General features: G+C 41.5%; 1 protein-coding gene across 8 annotated transcripts in view; it reads right to left on the minus strand.

Annotated features, from left to right (window-relative positions):
- LOC125985104 (uncharacterized) overlaps positions 1-17,377 on the minus strand; it is a 32,130-nt gene that overhangs the window by 6,889 nt on the left and 7,864 nt on the right. For 5 of the 8 annotated variants that reach the window (XM_049747601.2, XM_049747595.2, XM_049747599.2 and 2 more), the window contains 50 exons: positions 17,125-17,206; positions 15,244-16,607; positions 15,112-15,162; positions 14,846-15,012; positions 14,704-14,774; positions 14,420-14,582; positions 14,121-14,258; positions 13,848-14,025; positions 13,626-13,762; positions 13,363-13,466; positions 12,985-13,150; positions 12,714-12,899; positions 12,486-12,638; positions 12,148-12,292; positions 11,894-12,052; positions 11,700-11,818; positions 11,425-11,613; positions 11,186-11,344; positions 10,921-11,105; positions 10,651-10,833; positions 10,478-10,569; positions 10,233-10,402; positions 9,972-10,125; positions 9,832-9,908; positions 9,421-9,601; positions 8,972-9,127; positions 8,582-8,715; positions 8,220-8,378; positions 7,891-8,074; positions 7,613-7,824; positions 7,297-7,485; positions 7,080-7,222; positions 6,841-7,000; positions 6,664-6,747; positions 6,100-6,237; positions 5,861-5,977; positions 5,694-5,786; positions 5,408-5,616; positions 5,138-5,331; positions 4,774-5,010; positions 4,375-4,604; positions 4,122-4,286; positions 3,740-3,817; positions 2,363-2,728; positions 1,862-2,206; positions 1,460-1,795; positions 1,261-1,392; positions 622-774; positions 439-555; positions 188-361 (listed from right to left, as the gene is read on the minus strand). In XM_049747601.2, coding sequence (XP_049603558.1) covers positions 188-361; positions 439-555; positions 622-774; positions 1,261-1,392; positions 1,460-1,795; positions 1,862-2,206; positions 2,363-2,728; positions 3,740-3,817; positions 4,122-4,286; positions 4,375-4,604; positions 4,774-5,010; positions 5,138-5,331; positions 5,408-5,616; positions 5,694-5,786; positions 5,861-5,977; positions 6,100-6,237; positions 6,664-6,747; positions 6,841-7,000; positions 7,080-7,222; positions 7,297-7,485; positions 7,613-7,824; positions 7,891-8,074; positions 8,220-8,378; positions 8,582-8,715; positions 8,972-9,127; positions 9,421-9,601; positions 9,832-9,908; positions 9,972-10,125; positions 10,233-10,402; positions 10,478-10,569; positions 10,651-10,833; positions 10,921-11,105; positions 11,186-11,344; positions 11,425-11,613; positions 11,700-11,818; positions 11,894-12,052; positions 12,148-12,292; positions 12,486-12,638; positions 12,714-12,899; positions 12,985-13,150; positions 13,363-13,466; positions 13,626-13,762; positions 13,848-14,025; positions 14,121-14,258; positions 14,420-14,582; positions 14,704-14,774; positions 14,846-15,012; positions 15,112-15,162; positions 15,244-15,298 — 7,887 coding nt within the window. In that variant the 5' untranslated portion in view covers positions 15,299-16,607; positions 17,125-17,206. The remainder of the gene's footprint in view (positions 1-187; positions 362-438; positions 556-621; positions 775-1,260; positions 1,393-1,459; positions 1,796-1,861; positions 2,207-2,362; positions 2,729-3,739; positions 3,818-4,121; positions 4,287-4,374; positions 4,605-4,773; positions 5,011-5,137; positions 5,332-5,407; positions 5,617-5,693; positions 5,787-5,860; positions 5,978-6,099; positions 6,238-6,663; positions 6,748-6,840; positions 7,001-7,079; positions 7,223-7,296; positions 7,486-7,612; positions 7,825-7,890; positions 8,075-8,219; positions 8,379-8,581; positions 8,716-8,971; positions 9,128-9,420; positions 9,602-9,831; positions 9,909-9,971; positions 10,126-10,232; positions 10,403-10,477; positions 10,570-10,650; positions 10,834-10,920; positions 11,106-11,185; positions 11,345-11,424; positions 11,614-11,699; positions 11,819-11,893; positions 12,053-12,147; positions 12,293-12,485; positions 12,639-12,713; positions 12,900-12,984; positions 13,151-13,362; positions 13,467-13,625; positions 13,763-13,847; positions 14,026-14,120; positions 14,259-14,419; positions 14,583-14,703; positions 14,775-14,845; positions 15,013-15,111; positions 15,163-15,243; positions 16,608-17,124; positions 17,207-17,377) is intronic. The other 3 variants (XM_049747598.1, XM_049747597.1, XM_049747594.1) reach the window with 2 other exon arrangements.

Raw genomic sequence — 17,377 nt, forward strand, 5'->3', positions numbered from 1 at the left:
ATAAATACATTTATGCATAGACTCTTATGTCAGCTTTGTGAGCAACAATTTGTTTCTATTTAAAAAAAACATATTCCATTCCCAGAGAATGTTAGTTCAATATAAAAAAAAAAGCACAAGAATTAAAAAAAACAAATTCTTTACATGACTATTTGAAATACATGCCACTGTTCCACATATACTGTACCTCGATATTGTGAGGTATTCCTCTTTGCTGTAGCCACGATGAACTCTGCCACATGATTGCTTGTATTTCTTTGCTCATGGGAAAACATTTCATATTTAGCCTCAGTCCTGCTCGCTGATGTCCAAATCGGGCATTTACGGTTAGGGTCTTCCCCTCGGAGGACCCAATCTGCAACTATATAATCAACACACAAGTTAGTATAAAAAATATTGCCTCTTTAATCGTCAAAGTTGGTAATTGGCTAAAACTACCTGGATACTGCTGTTGCCAGGGATTCCCACTGAATTTAGGTAACTCAGTGTATGTTGGAAATGACTCTTGACAATAACTGTCTGATGCGCTTTCTCCATGGTCGTCTCTTGATCCAACTGTAATCCAGACAGGGCAATTTTGATTTTCAAAAAGTATAGCAATACATTTCACAATCTTCTTACCTTTTGGTTCTGTGCTCTGCAGTGTATCCTGTAATAATATGACTGATTGCCATGAGTCCCAGAACTCAGAGACATTTCCGTGTCAGTCGTGAGACCGAGCTTCTTTAACAGGGGCATGGAGTGGTTGAAATAAAGCGTTACCTCATTTTGTGCCTGGGGGAAAAAACAAAAGTGGTTTTATGGATCTCAGAGGATCCGATTGTTTGTTAGGTGAATTTTGCAAAGCGAAGATGTTATTGTGCACCAAAAACAACAAATATGAATTCTCCCGTACTCCTTCCACATATATCTCAACCGAGCTAAGCCATTGAAATTTTCAAACGTTGACAAAATTTAAGACTTCAGAGTCTTCAATTTCACATTTTCCACAAAAAAACAAGACAACATTTGAGCAAATGAGACTTTGAACAAAAACATTTCTCATTTCTTGGGAACTACTTTTCACATCCTGAAAATTCCCACATTATTCAATCTTCCACATTCTCCATGACAACATTCCTAAAATAACATTTTGTACGCTGACTTTAAACATTTAACAAACGATTCAAACCATTCCAACTTTTAGGCCCACTTCAATAATTTCGCAGCTTTACTTTACTATGACTACAGAAATTGCATTCTCTAGTATGAATTTCAAACCTTGTTTTTTTTAAGAGCAACTAACGAATGCATCTCATCTTTGTCGATCGTCATGGAAACTTGCGATTCAGCATAAATTGGGGTAACAATCAAGGATCCAGAGGCCTGCATCATGTCTGGACTACCCCACTCCTAGAAAGCACACGTGAGAAATTCAACCAAACATGAAGCAATTGTGGAAATGATATTGTGCATATACCTGAATGACACTGCAGTTGTTGTGGTACACAAGTGAGCCCTGCAGGCCAGAACGGGACATCACAAATCCTCTGGCTCTCACGGCACATTCATCAAATCGAAAGAGGGCCTCTGCGGCACATTGTTGTTTGCCAAGCTTGCCTATTACCATCACTTTGGTGTGTTCGGGGAAATTTCCCAGAGCAAAAAGCTTGTGCCTCAACCCAACCTCCACACTTAACTCTGGCCATGCCTGTGCAACAAGCTGCAGGAAACTCTTTTTGCCGTCCAAATTTGTGTCCACCGTGACTACCCATTTACCATCAGCCTCCCGCCATGCTGATCCGTTCAACTGAGTCTGAGAAGAAATAAAAAAAAATTGGTGATTGGAAATAGTTTTGAGTATTTTTCCCCAAAAGCATACCTGCAACGTTGGGCAATCCGACTGCAGAGCCCAGAACTGCCGTGCCCTGTCTTGGTCCTCAATAAATCTTATCTGACAAGTTCCAGCTTTAAGGAACAGAGCCCCAGTCTCCTCAGCACCTCCTGAAGCAGTGGCCTCAACGATGACCATCTGAGGAACACCTCGGCTCCTCAACCCTGACATATTATGGGTAAGAGTTGCAAAGAGATGCGGGGAGCTGCAGGAATCCCGTAGCTCAAAAGTGAGCTCTTGCTTCTCTGCCCTCAGAGAGGAGCTGATCATACGCCTGCATGGGTCCCCTGACAAAGACCCGTGAAGAACCAGGGTCGCAGGAATGAGCGTTCCCTGAGGAAGAGGAAACATGATGAGAAGAACGTTTGTGGCTTGCTTGTTGTCACACTTATTCATGCAGACCACTCAATGTTTTTCAGTCCAGGGATCCCTTACATAGGAGAACAAGCCAAATAAAAAATCTTCACAATGCTGTCCACTGTTTCTTACCTTTAGGACTGGGCAATAGTTGGCCACCTCGACACTGTAAGAAAATCTGTTGCTCTCTGCTTCTGAAGACTTATTCAAAAGGCCACTGAGGTGACAATTTCCAATCTCCAGACCAACCTTCACAAAAGGCGGGTGTGTTGCTGAGAGACTGATGAGCAATGCTCCATTCGAAGGAATCCCCAGTGCTTGTATTGCCTCCACAGAGTGCTGGACCGATGCGTTCAAACAAAGTCGAGGTTGAAAGGTGAGCAACAACTTCATGCTGCCTTTCTGTTTATCTGGAGCTACGAGATCAATGCTGACATTTGTAGAGGAACCGGAACGATTGATGGAGATGTTCATTGATGTCTGTGAGGGTCGGAGCGTCTGTAAAAACAAAAAGGAAGAATATATTTGAATAATTCGCTTTGTAAAGGAGTAAACATCTATTCGACTCATATGGAAAGTAGTGAGTCATGTCCAGTATGAAGATGTCTCCGCTGCTTTCCTTTAGGTAGGAAACAAGATTTGTGACATGCATCTTGTTTCCTGTCTAACCTTCAGTAAGACACATTGCTGATGACCCCAAAAATTCCACTGGCTCCTCCTGTCCTCTCCTCTCCTTTGTTGATTCAGCAGAAGCATGGAACATTCATCACTTGCTACTCCGAGAGACACGTTTTGGTGAAGCGTCCTCCTGAGTGAGGGGGAGGACTCAAAAGCACAGAAGAGCGAGGCCCATTGATGCTGCCCTTCAGCTTTCCATTCCTTCATTAGCTGAGAGAAGATGCAATGGATGGAGTCTTGATGGTTTTGGAAGTGAAGAGCAGCTTTCAGTCCATCCTTCACAGCTTGTCCGTGTGCCATTAAAGACGTCTTCTGTATTTCATTCTGGTGGAGTCTTCTAATCTGCTCCAGCACTAACCTTCCCTTCCCTTTGCATCGCAAAGACACCAGCAGAGTCGAACTGACTGAATCCCACAATGTCCTAACATCTGCCCAGATGTGACACCAGCTTTCCAACCTCACACGACCAATCATCTCGGCTTTCTCTATCATCTGGTGACCTCCATATTCAAGTTGTCCATGCCAGCCATACAGCCCGCCCTTCTCCACTCTCATTCCCAAATTCAAGTCAGTCCTCCACGAGTCAACCACCAATCCAATCCCCAAGGCCCATCTCTCAGGCCCAGGTCGGAGAAGCAGTCTGAGGGCACATTTTGTCGGCACTCCGTAAGAACTCGACAGTACGACAGATGAATGAGAGATGTTCGCTTTGAACTCCTTCTGACCATTTGGACTCAAACAGATTTTAGCTTCAGCGCTGAGGCTCGGGTCCGCAACTGCTATAGCGTAGCAGAGCCTGTTATGAGGTCTATGAGAGCGAAATGCTCGTACCTCCACTGGGCGACCCGCCACGTCTCCATAACACCGCGCGGAGAGATGGTCTGTGGCCGTGTCCCCTGTGCAGTTCATCTGTGAAAACAAAGCCCCCTGCATGTTGTCAGACTTTGTTGTTCAAAGCAGAAACTAGAAAAGAAAATAACATTGTGGGACGGCACATTAAGGATGTGAACTATAAAACACAGGTGTCAAACTCGAGGCCCCATTTTTATGTAGAAGTAATAAAGTAAGATGTTTTTTTTTTGTACTTTCAAACATCTTCACAAGGAGTTGTCAAGGTTGGTCAGGAATCATTATGCTTACGATGGATTGCAACCATGACAAAGAGAAAATCAACGAAAACAACGGTTGAAAAATGCAAAAGCGTAAAACTGACCTGCAACATGGCAGGTACGATCCCCCGCAGAAAGTTTATCTCTTGCCAGAGGGATGCAGCGAATACAGCGGTGTTATTTTTTGTTCCGACAACTAAAACGGCATCTATCGTTTTATTCTCTTCCATTTGAAATACCAGCCTTGTGTCCAACCCAATAGTACCTATCTGTTCGGGAAAAACAAAATCAATGAAACTGGTACAAACAAATGAAAAGCCATACTGAAATTGATAAGAAGAAAATCGTTTTGGACACCTCGCAATGCGCTGCGGCATGCATGGAGCTCGGTATGCCTCTTCTCTGTAGTGCTTTGACTCTGTGCTGCAATGTTGAGAGGATTTCCCATCGTGGCACAAGCTGCTTTGTCCTGCCACCGTTCAACTCACCTTTTAAATGCTCAGATCCAGCCTGCAGTTGGAGAAAGGCTGACAATCTACTGTCATCCTGGTCCCAACTCACCTGCACACTACTACTCGTAGGAATCCCTAATAGAGTCACACAACAAGAAAAGGTTAGTATGCAATGTTGATGAAAGGAAAAATTTATTCTGAAAATACAGTGGTGCCTTGAGTAACCCAATTGATTAATTTTTCATCGTTCGGTTGATTGAATACTAAAAATATCTGATTGAATCAAGTGATAATTACTAATTACCTGTGGTATTGAGTAGTTGGGATGAATGAGACAGCTGGATGTGGACCTCACCCGTTCCTTTTTTCTCCAATTGCTTACTCACATTCACACAGACATTCTCTGCCCCCGACAGAATACACATCCAGCTACGGGTGGGAGACACTTTCTTCTCCAACCTGCCAGGAAGGTCTTCCTTTTCTTCCTGATGGCTCAGATCCATGCTGTAAAAAGTCTCCTCCACTCTAACTCTTACTTGCCCTAGATGGTTTGAATAATTGACATGACTCAAATCAAGAATCCCAAATAAATAAATAAATAAGAAAATACACAAAATTGAAAATAAATCAAATTGAAAATAAATCAATATATAAATAAATAATTTCACCTTCGGTAATGTTGTCAGACAGTTCCATTTTGCCATCTACTCCCAGGACGCAGGGCAGAATAGTGAGGTTAGTCATTGAGTGCCTCAGCGTCCCCGACACTGCGAGCTGAAGACCACTGTTGTTGCTTCGAGAACATTTCACCTGAGCCAACAGAGTGTTGCGTCCCTCTGTATAGGAACCGTGTAGAGACACACTAGAAGAGCAGAGGTAAAGAAATAAACCATCCAAATATCAATACTTTGGTTAGCCACTGAGACGTTGATGGCTACCTGTGTGGTGACGTGTTTGCAGCCATTTTGACATGCAAGTCGGTGAGACCATGCAGCAAATTCTGGGATAAATTGAGCCGCAGTAGCACAGATTTGTCCTCCTGTAGGAGTAAGTGGGAGATCTGGGCATCTAGCATCAGCTTGTCTTGCCCATCAGCAGTCACACGAATGGAGCTACTTCCTCTGGACATGTCAGCAGTGGATTTTGCCTTAACATGAAAATCACAGTATCATTAGAGATTGGTATGTCTAAAAAATAAATAAATAAATGAAAGGGACATCTCACCTCTAGAGATTTGGGAATTTTAGATTTGAAAGGATGCTTGAGAGATGAATAAAGATGAATTTTGTCTGATGTTCCGTTGAGCTGCATTGAAAGCTGAAAGGAAGATGAGGTTTCGGAAAAGCAACTCGCCATTTATACTTTAACGAAAGGTTCAACTATTGACTCACTTGACATTCTTGTCGCTCAATTTTCAGTCTCCCGTGAACTAGATAATCAAATTCTGTGTTGTTTTGGGGGCTCCAGCATACATCCCCCTCCAGCAGAGCAAATGAGGGGATTTGCAGCTGAAACAGCAAAAATATTTCACTTGTCAGATGGTTCGTCTAACATTATTTGGTGTAATTTAGGCACAAAATATTTGTTATCGTTTCTTTAAATTGTGCGATTGTGTCCGAGGTTAGTTTACCTGGAGCTGATGGGTGAGGTTTGCTCGAACTTTTATCACTTGCTGATTTGCGTGCAATGAATTGAAAAGAACTTGTCCAAAGAAACTCAACTTGTCTTTGCTGCTGACCTGCAGCCTTCCTCGAATTTCTTTCTGGCTCTAGAAGAAAAACCAAAATGCTGATACATGTTTCAGTCTGTTTACAAACATTTACAAAAGAGACAGAATGCTTTTTTTTTTTTTTTAATACACAATAACTGTTTTTGCAATGGTCTTGAATTGGTTATTTTAAAACTACATGTCACATAATTTAAAATGTCAAATAAATTTTAAACAATTATTTCAATTTACAGATTAAAATGTTCTTTAACGTTGCCCACATATGCATATGAGATTAGATACAATTTTATTACAGTTAAATGTTGATTAGCACGTGCAAAGACGTGAATAAACTGCAGGTAAACATGGCATGTGAGAATGCCACATTATATTTCAATTAATTATGATAATATGTACACTAACAAAAAACAGCTCAAATGCACTGTAACACAACTAGGATTAAAAATGTAAAAAAAAAAAACTTACTTGGTTGCTGGACATAGTAACACAGATCTCACAGTCCGATGGAAATGTTTCTGTGTTGAAAGGGTGGATCAGCGCAGAGCAAACCTGAACATCGTGAGATGCATTCGATGAAACACTCTCTGAATACAGTCGTTAACAACTTCTTGTAAATTCATGATTTCATTCAACCGTACTTACAAAAGGGCTTGGTCGTTTGAAGCCAACAGTCAGAGTGTGAATGATCTCTTTATTGCCATAAAAGCCAGCTCTTGATTCCAGGATGTAAAGGCCTTTCATGAGGTCCATGGTGAAAGTCTCCCTCAGGAGAAGCTTCTGAGGAAATGACTTGAAAGGTTGTCTGTTGGAGAGAATTTTTTTTTTACATTCAAATCCCAACAATAAAAGGTTCCAAGTGTAAATGAAAGTAGTGAACAAACTTAAGATGGAGCAATGCTGTTTTTTGGTAAATCTTCTTGTCCTTCTTCAGTTCCTCCAACGTCCCTTCAAGCTCAAACTCAGTGGGACGACTCTTGGGCTCGGACAAGCTCACCCTCAATATCGCTTGTCGTTTTTTCAAAAGCTTCAACGGGATAAAGTAAATATTTTGTTAAAACTAAGACAAGCGCGTCTATTTTCCTGTTAGCTGCCGAGCACCTTGTCGATGGTTTTCAGGGCAGCTGTGAAGGTGATGTTTTGTTTGCCGTAGCTGGAAGACATCTGCAGGGCGAGGCTGGATTTCATGATTTCCAAAAAGATGTCGCCTCGAAGAGGAGCAGTCCACAGTGAGCTGAGTGAACAAGAGGCTTTCATATTCTTCTTTCCCATGAATCCCAGTCCTCCTAACTGGTAAGGGATGGTAGAGTAGATCAAGTTGAATGGTCAGTTTGTGGTATTTGTAAAGATGGAGGTCTGCTTGCACTTCCTTATATGATAAATATATTTGGAATCATGAGGTGAAGTTCCATATTACTTGCAAGAATGTCACAGCTGGAGTGTGGAGCTTGAGATGGACCTCCTTTTCGCGACCTTTATCCCTGTAGGAAGCCTCCAGGATGAGATTCCGGACAGTCACCCATTTGTTGAGTGTCAGTTCAGAGTTGAGCTGCAGCGTGTGGTGATGGTGCTGACTCAGCTTTTGGGTGGTGTAAACGTACAACCACGGAGTGTCCATATTAAATGTTCCTGAGGAAGGCAAACGTAACTTGATGTTGACACAAACAACATTCAGAGTGTCTGAGATCCAATCACCTTCCCATTTCTTGTGTAGTGCATCATGAGGAGGACTTTTCCAGTGTAAACCAGCAACAAGTGGCATTAAGTTGTTGTAGTTGATTTTAAGATGAGTGCTGCTCTCAGAGCCAAGCTGTCCAACGTAAGAATGCAAGAGCTGGGTGCGGTAGTTTAAATCTTTTTCGGGAACCTGTAGATTAAACTGAAAAGATTTGGGGAATATGTCACAGTCTTTTTATGTCCGAATCTGGATCAGCTGACAAAATCATGAATAAGTTGTTAAATAATTGAAAGTGTCGTTAGGTTCACAACAAAGTGAAAAAAGAAACGGATCTTATCTGGGTTACCTCGAATGTGTAGCTGGTGTGATTTTGCGTCGATTGATTTTTAAAGGACTGGCTCAGAAGGAGGGTGTGCTTGTTGTTGATCTCGTCCCAGTGTTTGCCGTAGCTCATATCCACAGATGATCTCACATGGCTGGGGCTTTCTTCATGCCTGAAGTGGATCTGACAAGAACATAACACACTCTCAGAGGCACCGACACACATTTACAACCTAAATTCGAATATTTCTTCCATGAAACTGTATTAATTTATGCGGTAAGGTTCACATTTTTCCATCCCTTGATGGGTTGGGCACATTATTAGTGATCATTTTAAAATATCTAAGGGGAGTATGATGTTTTAGTATCTTTTAGCATATGTTTTACTTTGTGGTTGATAGGAGGTGTGTTGGAACAGAAGAACTCGTGATCAGCTCTCATGGTGTACGTGAGGTTAGCATGCCTCTCACTCTTGACACTCTGGGATGTGTAGCACTCTTGATGGAGGTGTCGGGCATCGTCTACAAAGGTGTCAAAGGGCCAAAAAAATATCACAGCCTATATTTCAACAAGCGACAGGTATTAGTCGTAAATTTTTTCATTTTAAGGTTATGAATTCAACAATCATGTGGAAATAAGCGAGTTTCACAACTGGCACATTTTTTTTCATCTTAACACGGCACATCACCAAACAAAAAGATCACAAAAAAAGTATACTGTCTAAAGAAGTACACTGAAATGAAGAAGCATATTGCAGGATGTTTTTGTAACACTCACCGCCCAGCCCATATTTGAGGCGAAGACCAGAACTCCACAGCACCCCTTTCTGCTCCATCAGTCCCAATATTCTGCTGCCAACGATGCCGGGTAAGAGAAGTTCCGCCTCCAGGGAGTACTGTCTGCTGCGGCTGTCCCTCCTTCGTTCCAGGGCCACTAGGGAGTCCGACACACATTTTATCTTAATCTATTGCCAAAATTATTATCAAAAATTTAAATAAAAAATAGAAATGTAGAATATTAGGGTCATTTATGAATTGGAGGATGAAATATATTGTCTATACCATGCATGTATCGGTACTTGTGAAAAATATATGTGTATATATATATATATATATATATATATATATATATATTATGTTACTACTACTAATGTTACCACTATATTGTCCTCAAGATCTGGAATAACCCATAAAACACAAAAAGGTCCTGTCTCTTGTATACTGTACCTGAAAGTGACGCAGGTAGTCTGAATACATTCTTAACCGTGGCTGAAAAACTCATCTTCCTGCCCAGTCCACGGGTCACATTGGCAGAAAGGATGATTGGATTTTTATTGGCAGCCATTTTGGCCTCAAAGTGATAGCGTGTCCTAAATTCTGAGATGAGAGTCTGTTTGTCCACCACACCCTTGAGTACAGGAAATGGATAGCCATTAGACATTTGTGTTTCAAATCACTTGGATTCATATCAATTCAATATTTCAATCAAATCTCTGTATTATTTTAATAATAGAGCATTCTGCCCTTTGTAAAATCAGAATTCACAGTTATTGCATTGAATCTTATTCAATTGTACGGGCTGTGACAGTTTCATTAGGAGAAAGAAATGTTTAGAAAAGTCCTAAATTCAAAACTTACCATAACATAATAATGAAGACCATCAATTACTAGCTCAAGTTTTGCCGTCTTTGAACTCCTCTCTTGCTCAAGTTCCCCTGAGAAAGCAAGTTATCTTACGTATTCACAAACCAAATCTCTTTATTGTTTGTCAAACTAACCTTGTACGATGATACTTTTTAGAGGATGCGACACTCTGAGCAAAAATCTACCAGGGTTGAAGGCCAGGTCAAGTGACATGTCCCTGGGGATGGATGACTTTGGAGTGGCCAGGAGGAGGTGGAGAGAAGCTTCTTTGGGAAACCAGCTGTCTACCTGAAGTCAAAGATAGAATTTTGATATTCTTAAGCCATGCTATCATAATAACATTCATATGGCAATATGAGCAAAGAACAGAAATTCAGCATCATATTTTCTAGTACCAGTGGGACCATCGCGTAGGCAGCCTCAAGCAAGTAGTAATGGAGACCTCGGTCTAATTTAAGCAGCCGAATGGATAGGTGGGTGGGACCTGAGGGTGGGAGCGAGATGCCCCCAAAAGTTGTGGGGTAGGATGCATTGGCGCAAAGTTGCCAACCGACCATCTTTGACCCTGTGAGGAGAGATGACATGCTATATTTATTTTTTTTGTATAGCTTGTCAAGAGGATTTCAATTGAATTTCTTACACGTCTTTGGTGTGCAGGCAGTCTGCTGGATGCGACTCTTTGGACCTTGAATCTCCTCTCTGTGATCGCCACTGAGTTGAAATACTCGGGAGCTGTTGAACACATGCAGTTGTAGACAAAACACCCTTGCCTACAAATGGTTTCTATTTTGTCGGAGGGAAATCTGCGCTTACCTAAGAGACATGACGTCCATGGAATCTTCCGGCGTGTTAAGCATGACTCTGAGATCTTGCCCCTCCTGCATGTGGACACTCCCATCCAAACTGGTGGAGCTCACGACTTCAGACATCCAGTCCACTGCAGCATGACCCAGGGTGCCATCAACGCCCATCCTGGATGACAAGCCTACAAAAGCACTGGGGGAATAGACACAACTCAAAGTCCATGATGTGACTACAAAGACCATAAAACACTCCAATAGCTTTTTGTAGATGTCCATTTACTTGGGTTTAACGTAACCGGTGATGGAGAAATGAGACGTATCCCTGAAGTTGATGTTCCCCTTGAGCCGTAGTGAAAAAAAGCAAGTCATATTGGTGGCTATTTTTACAGGTAAGCCCGACAAAGACGGCAGAATCAACTCTTGTGTCGACAGCACAGCCCTGTGATTCAACTGAACCTCATGACCCTGGAAAATAAATGAGACATAAGAGACCATTTGGGACTCTAATACAGATGGTGACAATGATGATATAACCACCAGGACACCTTGAGCAGTTTGACAGCCAGTCCCGCTGCACTAAGTGACATCAGGTCGATTTGCGCAGAGAGATCGTCGCACGTGAACACGCTGAGTTCATGCCCAAACATTCTCACACTAAGCCAACACTTCAGGCCTTCCTCTTTCATTTTTTTCCTTGCGAGTAACTGAAAAACAAATGTACATTTCTGAGCACATACTGTACAACGCCTATGATAAGACATCGCCGTTGTCGTTGTGACCTCACCAATCCCCTGGCCTGCTTCAGATAACTGTTAGTGCTGGACAAACATGAGTCTTTCGCTCCATTTATTTTGCCTCTTGTCCTTCTCGCCTCTTTGGATACTGGATTCCTTTGATCCGAAGAAGTGGGTTCTTTATTGTGACCCAAAATGCTCTTCAGAAGTGGTTCAGCATTCTCAATGTGAAGATCGACCTAGAATAAAAATCGAGTGTGTAAGGAGGCCTACTGGAAACACAGTAGTAGTTTTTTTTTTTTTTTTTTTTTTAAACGCCACTCACTTCTAGAAGGTTGCTGGCTCGACCGTGAAAATATACTGTAAGGTTTGCGGAGGCAGACCTCGGAAGAAATGACTTGGGGGAGAATATGACGGTTGTCTCCACATTTGTGGTTCCTATGCCTGTTCAAAAAGAGAAATCCTAATGAAGAGTGCGTCATTCTTATGAATAAACATTTGCGAAATAATCAGTCTTACCATTTGTGACTGTGTAGTCTGAATAAGAAGAGTATTTCAAAAAATCCGCTTCAAAGTCTCTGCTGATTATGTCGTGAGGCAGAGACTCGGTGAGGGTCTGCTTCATGGGGTCTTCACTTCTCAGGATATTAGTTAGGTGACTCCACACAAATGAACCCACTGGTCAGACACACAAAATGAATGGCAAAGATTAAAAAATAATTAAATGTCCTGCTTATTTGCTTATGCAGTATATCAAATCATCATCTACCGACCTTGGCTGGAGTTTTCATTTCGCAAGATCACCTTCACCGCTTCGAACAAATCTTGATCTGGGCAGCGCATGAGCTCCTGGTATGCTGCAATCCTGACCTCCGGATCCTCCAGGGAGGAGCGGTACAGCTGCAACAGCAAAGTCGTCTGAAAAAAGGAAACTGCTGTCAGTCACTCATGACAGATTCTTGCTAACCTCTTCACCTCTTCAACTCGACCTGTCATGCAGCATGAATTTAGACACTTATGGACTTTTTAGAATCCACTCCCGCAAATATGTGTATTTACAGGAAACGTGGGATAATTTCACTTTATGCAAAATGCTGTCATATCTACTCACATTAGTTGAGCAATGAAAACGCCTGAAGGCTTTAATGGCGGCTAGTCTCAGCTCCAAAGGTGCTGAGCGGTTGAGTCCACAGTGATTTAAGAGAGGGATGAAGGTTGACGCAGCCAGGCCAATGTTACCCACAGATTTCATTGCATAAATAAACTGTTGGATTAAATGGGATCATTTAAAATAGGCACAAAAACACTTAATTATGAATTAAAAATGTGAAGATTGTACCTCTTTCACTTTTGCAGGACCTTGTGGTTGACAGCATTCCTTCAAGGTTACTTCTAGTGTCTGTATGAAGGCCTGTACCTGAGGAAGTTCAATGCAGGGAGTCGTGGAGCGCTGACATAGTTGATTGATCAGGGCCGATCCAACCAGCAGAGCTTTGTCCCGCACTTCTTGGACATGAACTAAAGTCTTTCACAAAAAAAGCACAGCGTTTCAATGCTTTCATTCATCCCGTGAACAAAGTTCAAACTTCATGCCATCCAGATGTTCCTACATTGAGGGAGTGTATGATCTGTGGCGAAGGGTTAGGGATGAAGGCCATGGCGGTGAGAAAAGAACGAGCCTGTTCGTCGTCCAGTTCTTTCTCCTTCATGAGATCAGTCAATAGTGTGATGCAGTTTTCTGAGCCACAAGCAGGTAATGCATCCAACAAGGGTTGCCTGTCCCAACAGTGAATAGACATTAGATAAACATTTGCTATGGTTGTGGAATGTTGAGTTCACATCAATGAAAATTTGAGTAAACACAAGAAGATATTTACAACATAATAGCTAAATTGAGAGTTGATTGCTGATTGATTGATTGATGGCCATACAAAGATTTATTTCATGTAGATATATGATTTTATTAACAGAACGCTGACGGCACTGACCAGTCATTGCGGCACTTGAAAGACGCTTCCTGCCAAAGTGTCTTGAGCTGGGGCAGAGTCAGCTCTCTTAGCTGAAAAGTCAACTGAAGAAACCATTGTGACATCTAGAAGTGTGAAAAGAAAAAAAATATCACATTATGGTATATTTTACGCTACTCCAAAAAAAGTCAGGAAAATTCATCTTCTGAAATTTTACCCAGTACTCGTAGATTTTTGTGAGTAGTATTGTCATTTGAAATCTGTTGCATTTTAAACCTACGTACCTCTTGAGGACGAGACGTGACGCTGCACAACATCCGCATAGTTTGGCTGATTTGGTGAGGAGTGAAAATATTTCCGAGTCTTGCGGCTCCTTCATCCTCAAACTCCAAGTCGGTTTGCGTCCCAAAACTTAAAGAATCTGCCAGAGTAATAACGTACTGTACATGATGTTTTTTTGTGTTTTGTCATTTCCATTCCATGAAAGACCAAATTCCATCAATTACCTGCTCCTGAAACACTGCCTGGCTGGGCTCTGAGCAACCGCAAAGTTGACTCAGTTTGCGTCTTCACTTCTCCCGCAGTCTGAAACCACGTTGCTATGGATACAGTTTCAGTACAGTTGACCTCTTCCATAACTGCAGAGCCATAGGCCTGAACGCAGCGTAGCTCTGACTGCACTGACTGTTCATAAGGCAAACATGTATAAGATTTTTTTTTTTTAAATCAAACACACCGATAAAGAAAAAAAAAAAAATCGACAATGTGAATGAACTCACCGTGTCCCCTGTTAGAGGTACTGAATGAGCCCAGAATTGTGCCAGTCTTGATTGTTGACACTGGTTCAGAAACCTGGTTTTCAACAGTAATCGCCCTCGCCTTTCATACAAGCTAGTGCACGTTCCATGCACATCAGTCTGAAGAGGGGAACCATGTTAAATATCATATGTACCATGTTAAATAGCGCAAAAATATCAATATTGCTATATTCAATAATCATATCACATGATTTTCCAACGCCGTGCAGCCCTATTCTGAGTCCATAGCAGTACTAATATCAAACAGGACCAGATCTCACCTCTGTTTCCAAATGTTTGGATTCTGTGTGGGAGGTCTGGAGCATGCTCAGAAATGCTCTTTTAATGTTCAACGTCCACATCTGCTCCCCCTCCTGGATACATAGGGTAAAGACCTTTCCCCCCTGGAGGGAGAATGTCAGGGGTGTTCTCTCCAGCGACTCTCTGGGTAAGAAAAACACCAGCTGAGCTCACGAGACCCAAAAACACTGATGAGTATCATATATCAAGATCACTGCATGTGTTGAGTACTGATGCATAAGCAGTATGTTTATTCTGGAATTACCTTAAACTTTTTAAACGAGGCACAGAGTGTTCTTTCTGAGGGGAAAGTCTCTTTATCTGTGGATTTCTTATCTACGACACAATTCCAACATAGTGAGCAATCTCGTGTTTTCTTTATATTACAGAAATAGACGGACTCTAACCTGCATCCTTAGCTGGCACTCGGAGATGGCATCAATATCAACCACACAGTCCAGTACCAGTCCATTTCTGCCGGCATTTGATCCATGGAGGGATGTGGTGATTGCCGTTTTATATCTGTAAGTATACCTCATCCCTTTCTGATAGGACACATCAGTGGTAGGGAACGCTAAGAACATGCAGGAATAACATTATTGATGAGATTTTAAGGTTTTCCAGCAAAATCATTGAAGCTCAATTTGCACAAAGTCCCACAAATATCTCTTACCTGCACAACTTGAATCACAGAGATCAGACGTTGACTGAAGGCAATCAGCTCCTACAAAAAAAGACAAAGCACATCTCACACATAAAGCTCAGAAACGTCACTTCCACACTTTATCTCTCACACGGTACTCACCAAGTAGGAGACCAATAAAAGCTACATGCAGGCAGTAAAACCAGGGCACAGCCATTGCAGCCCCAAGTCACAGCAGGTCCTTCTGCCTCAGGGGCTCCACATGAAAGTGAGATGAAAACGAAGTACTGTTCCCAACCACTGAAAGACCACACTTGTATGAGCAGGGTCTCCACAGTGACCCTCACTGCTCACAGCAACCAATCAGGAAATACCTTCCAAGCTGGAGCTACAAACACACTCTGGACCAATCACTTCTCATCCCTGGAAACTAAAAGTAGCTGAACATATGGCACTTCAGTCAGAAAGCAAGGTTTAGGTAGAAATACATGTGATAACACTTATGAGATTTAATATAGGGTGATTTTTATTTTGCTTTTACTTGCGATCAAAAAATGTAGATACAATGAGCACTGTGTGGTGACAGTGAACGCGACTCAACTCACTTCACAATCTTAAAAAAAAAAGAGGCTCCAAGATGCTCAATAAATAGAACAAAGGGATAAATGTACATTACCTATTTGAAATAAAATAAAATAACTGTTCCTTAAATCTACTAGCTTAATGCTTATACAAAATGGGAAACCCTATTGACTGGTTGACGAATAACACTTTTGTGTTAAAAGACGTAACTGCTATTTATACACCAAAAGCGCAACAACACAAATAATATTAATGGGCATATATTTTATTCTTAGAAATAAAAACTAATTGAGTCACTTACAATAGTTGGGTAAAATTCATCTTCCTTTGTTTGCATGACTAAATTGAACTGCCGTCAAGCACACAAATAGTGTGCTATTCTCCATTCTAAAAACACGATTAAAAGTTATGATACTTTGGGGTGGGAGGTAATGGATTATTTGCATTTAGGGAAAGATACGAGTATTATATTGTATATGATATAAAGCGTCAAATATTAGTATTTACGCTTTATTGATATTTTTGCCCTGCTCTTTACGGCAGCATTTTTACGTCAATCGCAAATACTCATTTACGACACTGATAGCGTAGAGACGAGGCATGGATATAAACAACATGACAGCTGCCGGAAGCTTAGACATGTTTGAAGTCAAAAAAGAGCCCCAAGTAGAGGTGGAGGACTTGGAAGCGTTAGTGCCGAAAAGAGGGAGTCGTAGTTTCATGGTTTGGCTTTGATTTGGATTTAAAGTATCTGACGTCGAACAGATAAGGGTCATCTGCAAAACATGCCGGCGTCAAATCGCTACCAGCGACTCCAGCTTGCCAGAAAATATCTGTGCATCCCCGCGACTAGTTTTCCGTCGGAGCGGATCTTTGGTACTATTGGAAACATGGCAACATGGAAGCCTGAAAGAGTTGACCAGCTTGTGTTCCTGTCTGTCAACCTGTGAAACATATGACACAAAATGCAATATGTTATTTTAAGAGGTTTCACTTCATCTTAGACCTAAAAAAATAGTCCCCTCCAAAAATATGGTGAAAGCCAAGGCAATTATTTGTTTTTGTTGTGTAAAGAAGGGTGTCAGATAAAAAAAAAAAAAAAAAGACTATTTCAAGTTATTTACATCTGCATGCAAACAACAAATCTTAAATTTCATTGTTGGTATTTTTTACATATTGGAGTTGGGTGAGTATTTCTTTACCAGTCTTTTTCTGCACAAACATCTCTACTTCTATTTAAATGTAGGGTGTGAGTACTTTGGGTTTCTGCAAAGACTCAGCCTATCATCACTCCATTACATGTTGGCACTGACGTATAAGAGAATAGAGCCATCTAGTGTCACAGTTTTGAACTTGAAAAATGCAAAGACTGGAAGCCATGTTTTTAACTTTAAGAAAAAAAAAAGTCCTAAACATCCCACACACCTTTCATCCTCCACTCCTCCCACTATCCTTGCTTACCCAAAGCTCAAGCTTGCCAGCCTTCCACGATGCACCCGCCTGGGCGCCACGGGTCCACGCCCGTGCTGCGACGTCAGGCAGTCTGTCGTTAAAGATGCATTCAGGTACAAGGAAAAATCGGACGTACGAAAACCACCTTAAAGGACTCGAATTGTAGGCAACCTTTGGATCTACTTGTGGACTAGATTTGCTATTTAAACTATGTTTGAAAGTTAAATTACTCAATGTTTGAAATATTGTGCACACAAAATGA

This window comes from Syngnathus scovelli, chromosome 17 (genome assembly GCF_024217435.2).
Source record: "Syngnathus scovelli strain Florida chromosome 17, RoL_Ssco_1.2, whole genome shotgun sequence".
Classification (NCBI taxonomy): domain Eukaryota; kingdom Metazoa; phylum Chordata; class Actinopteri; order Syngnathiformes; family Syngnathidae; genus Syngnathus; species Syngnathus scovelli.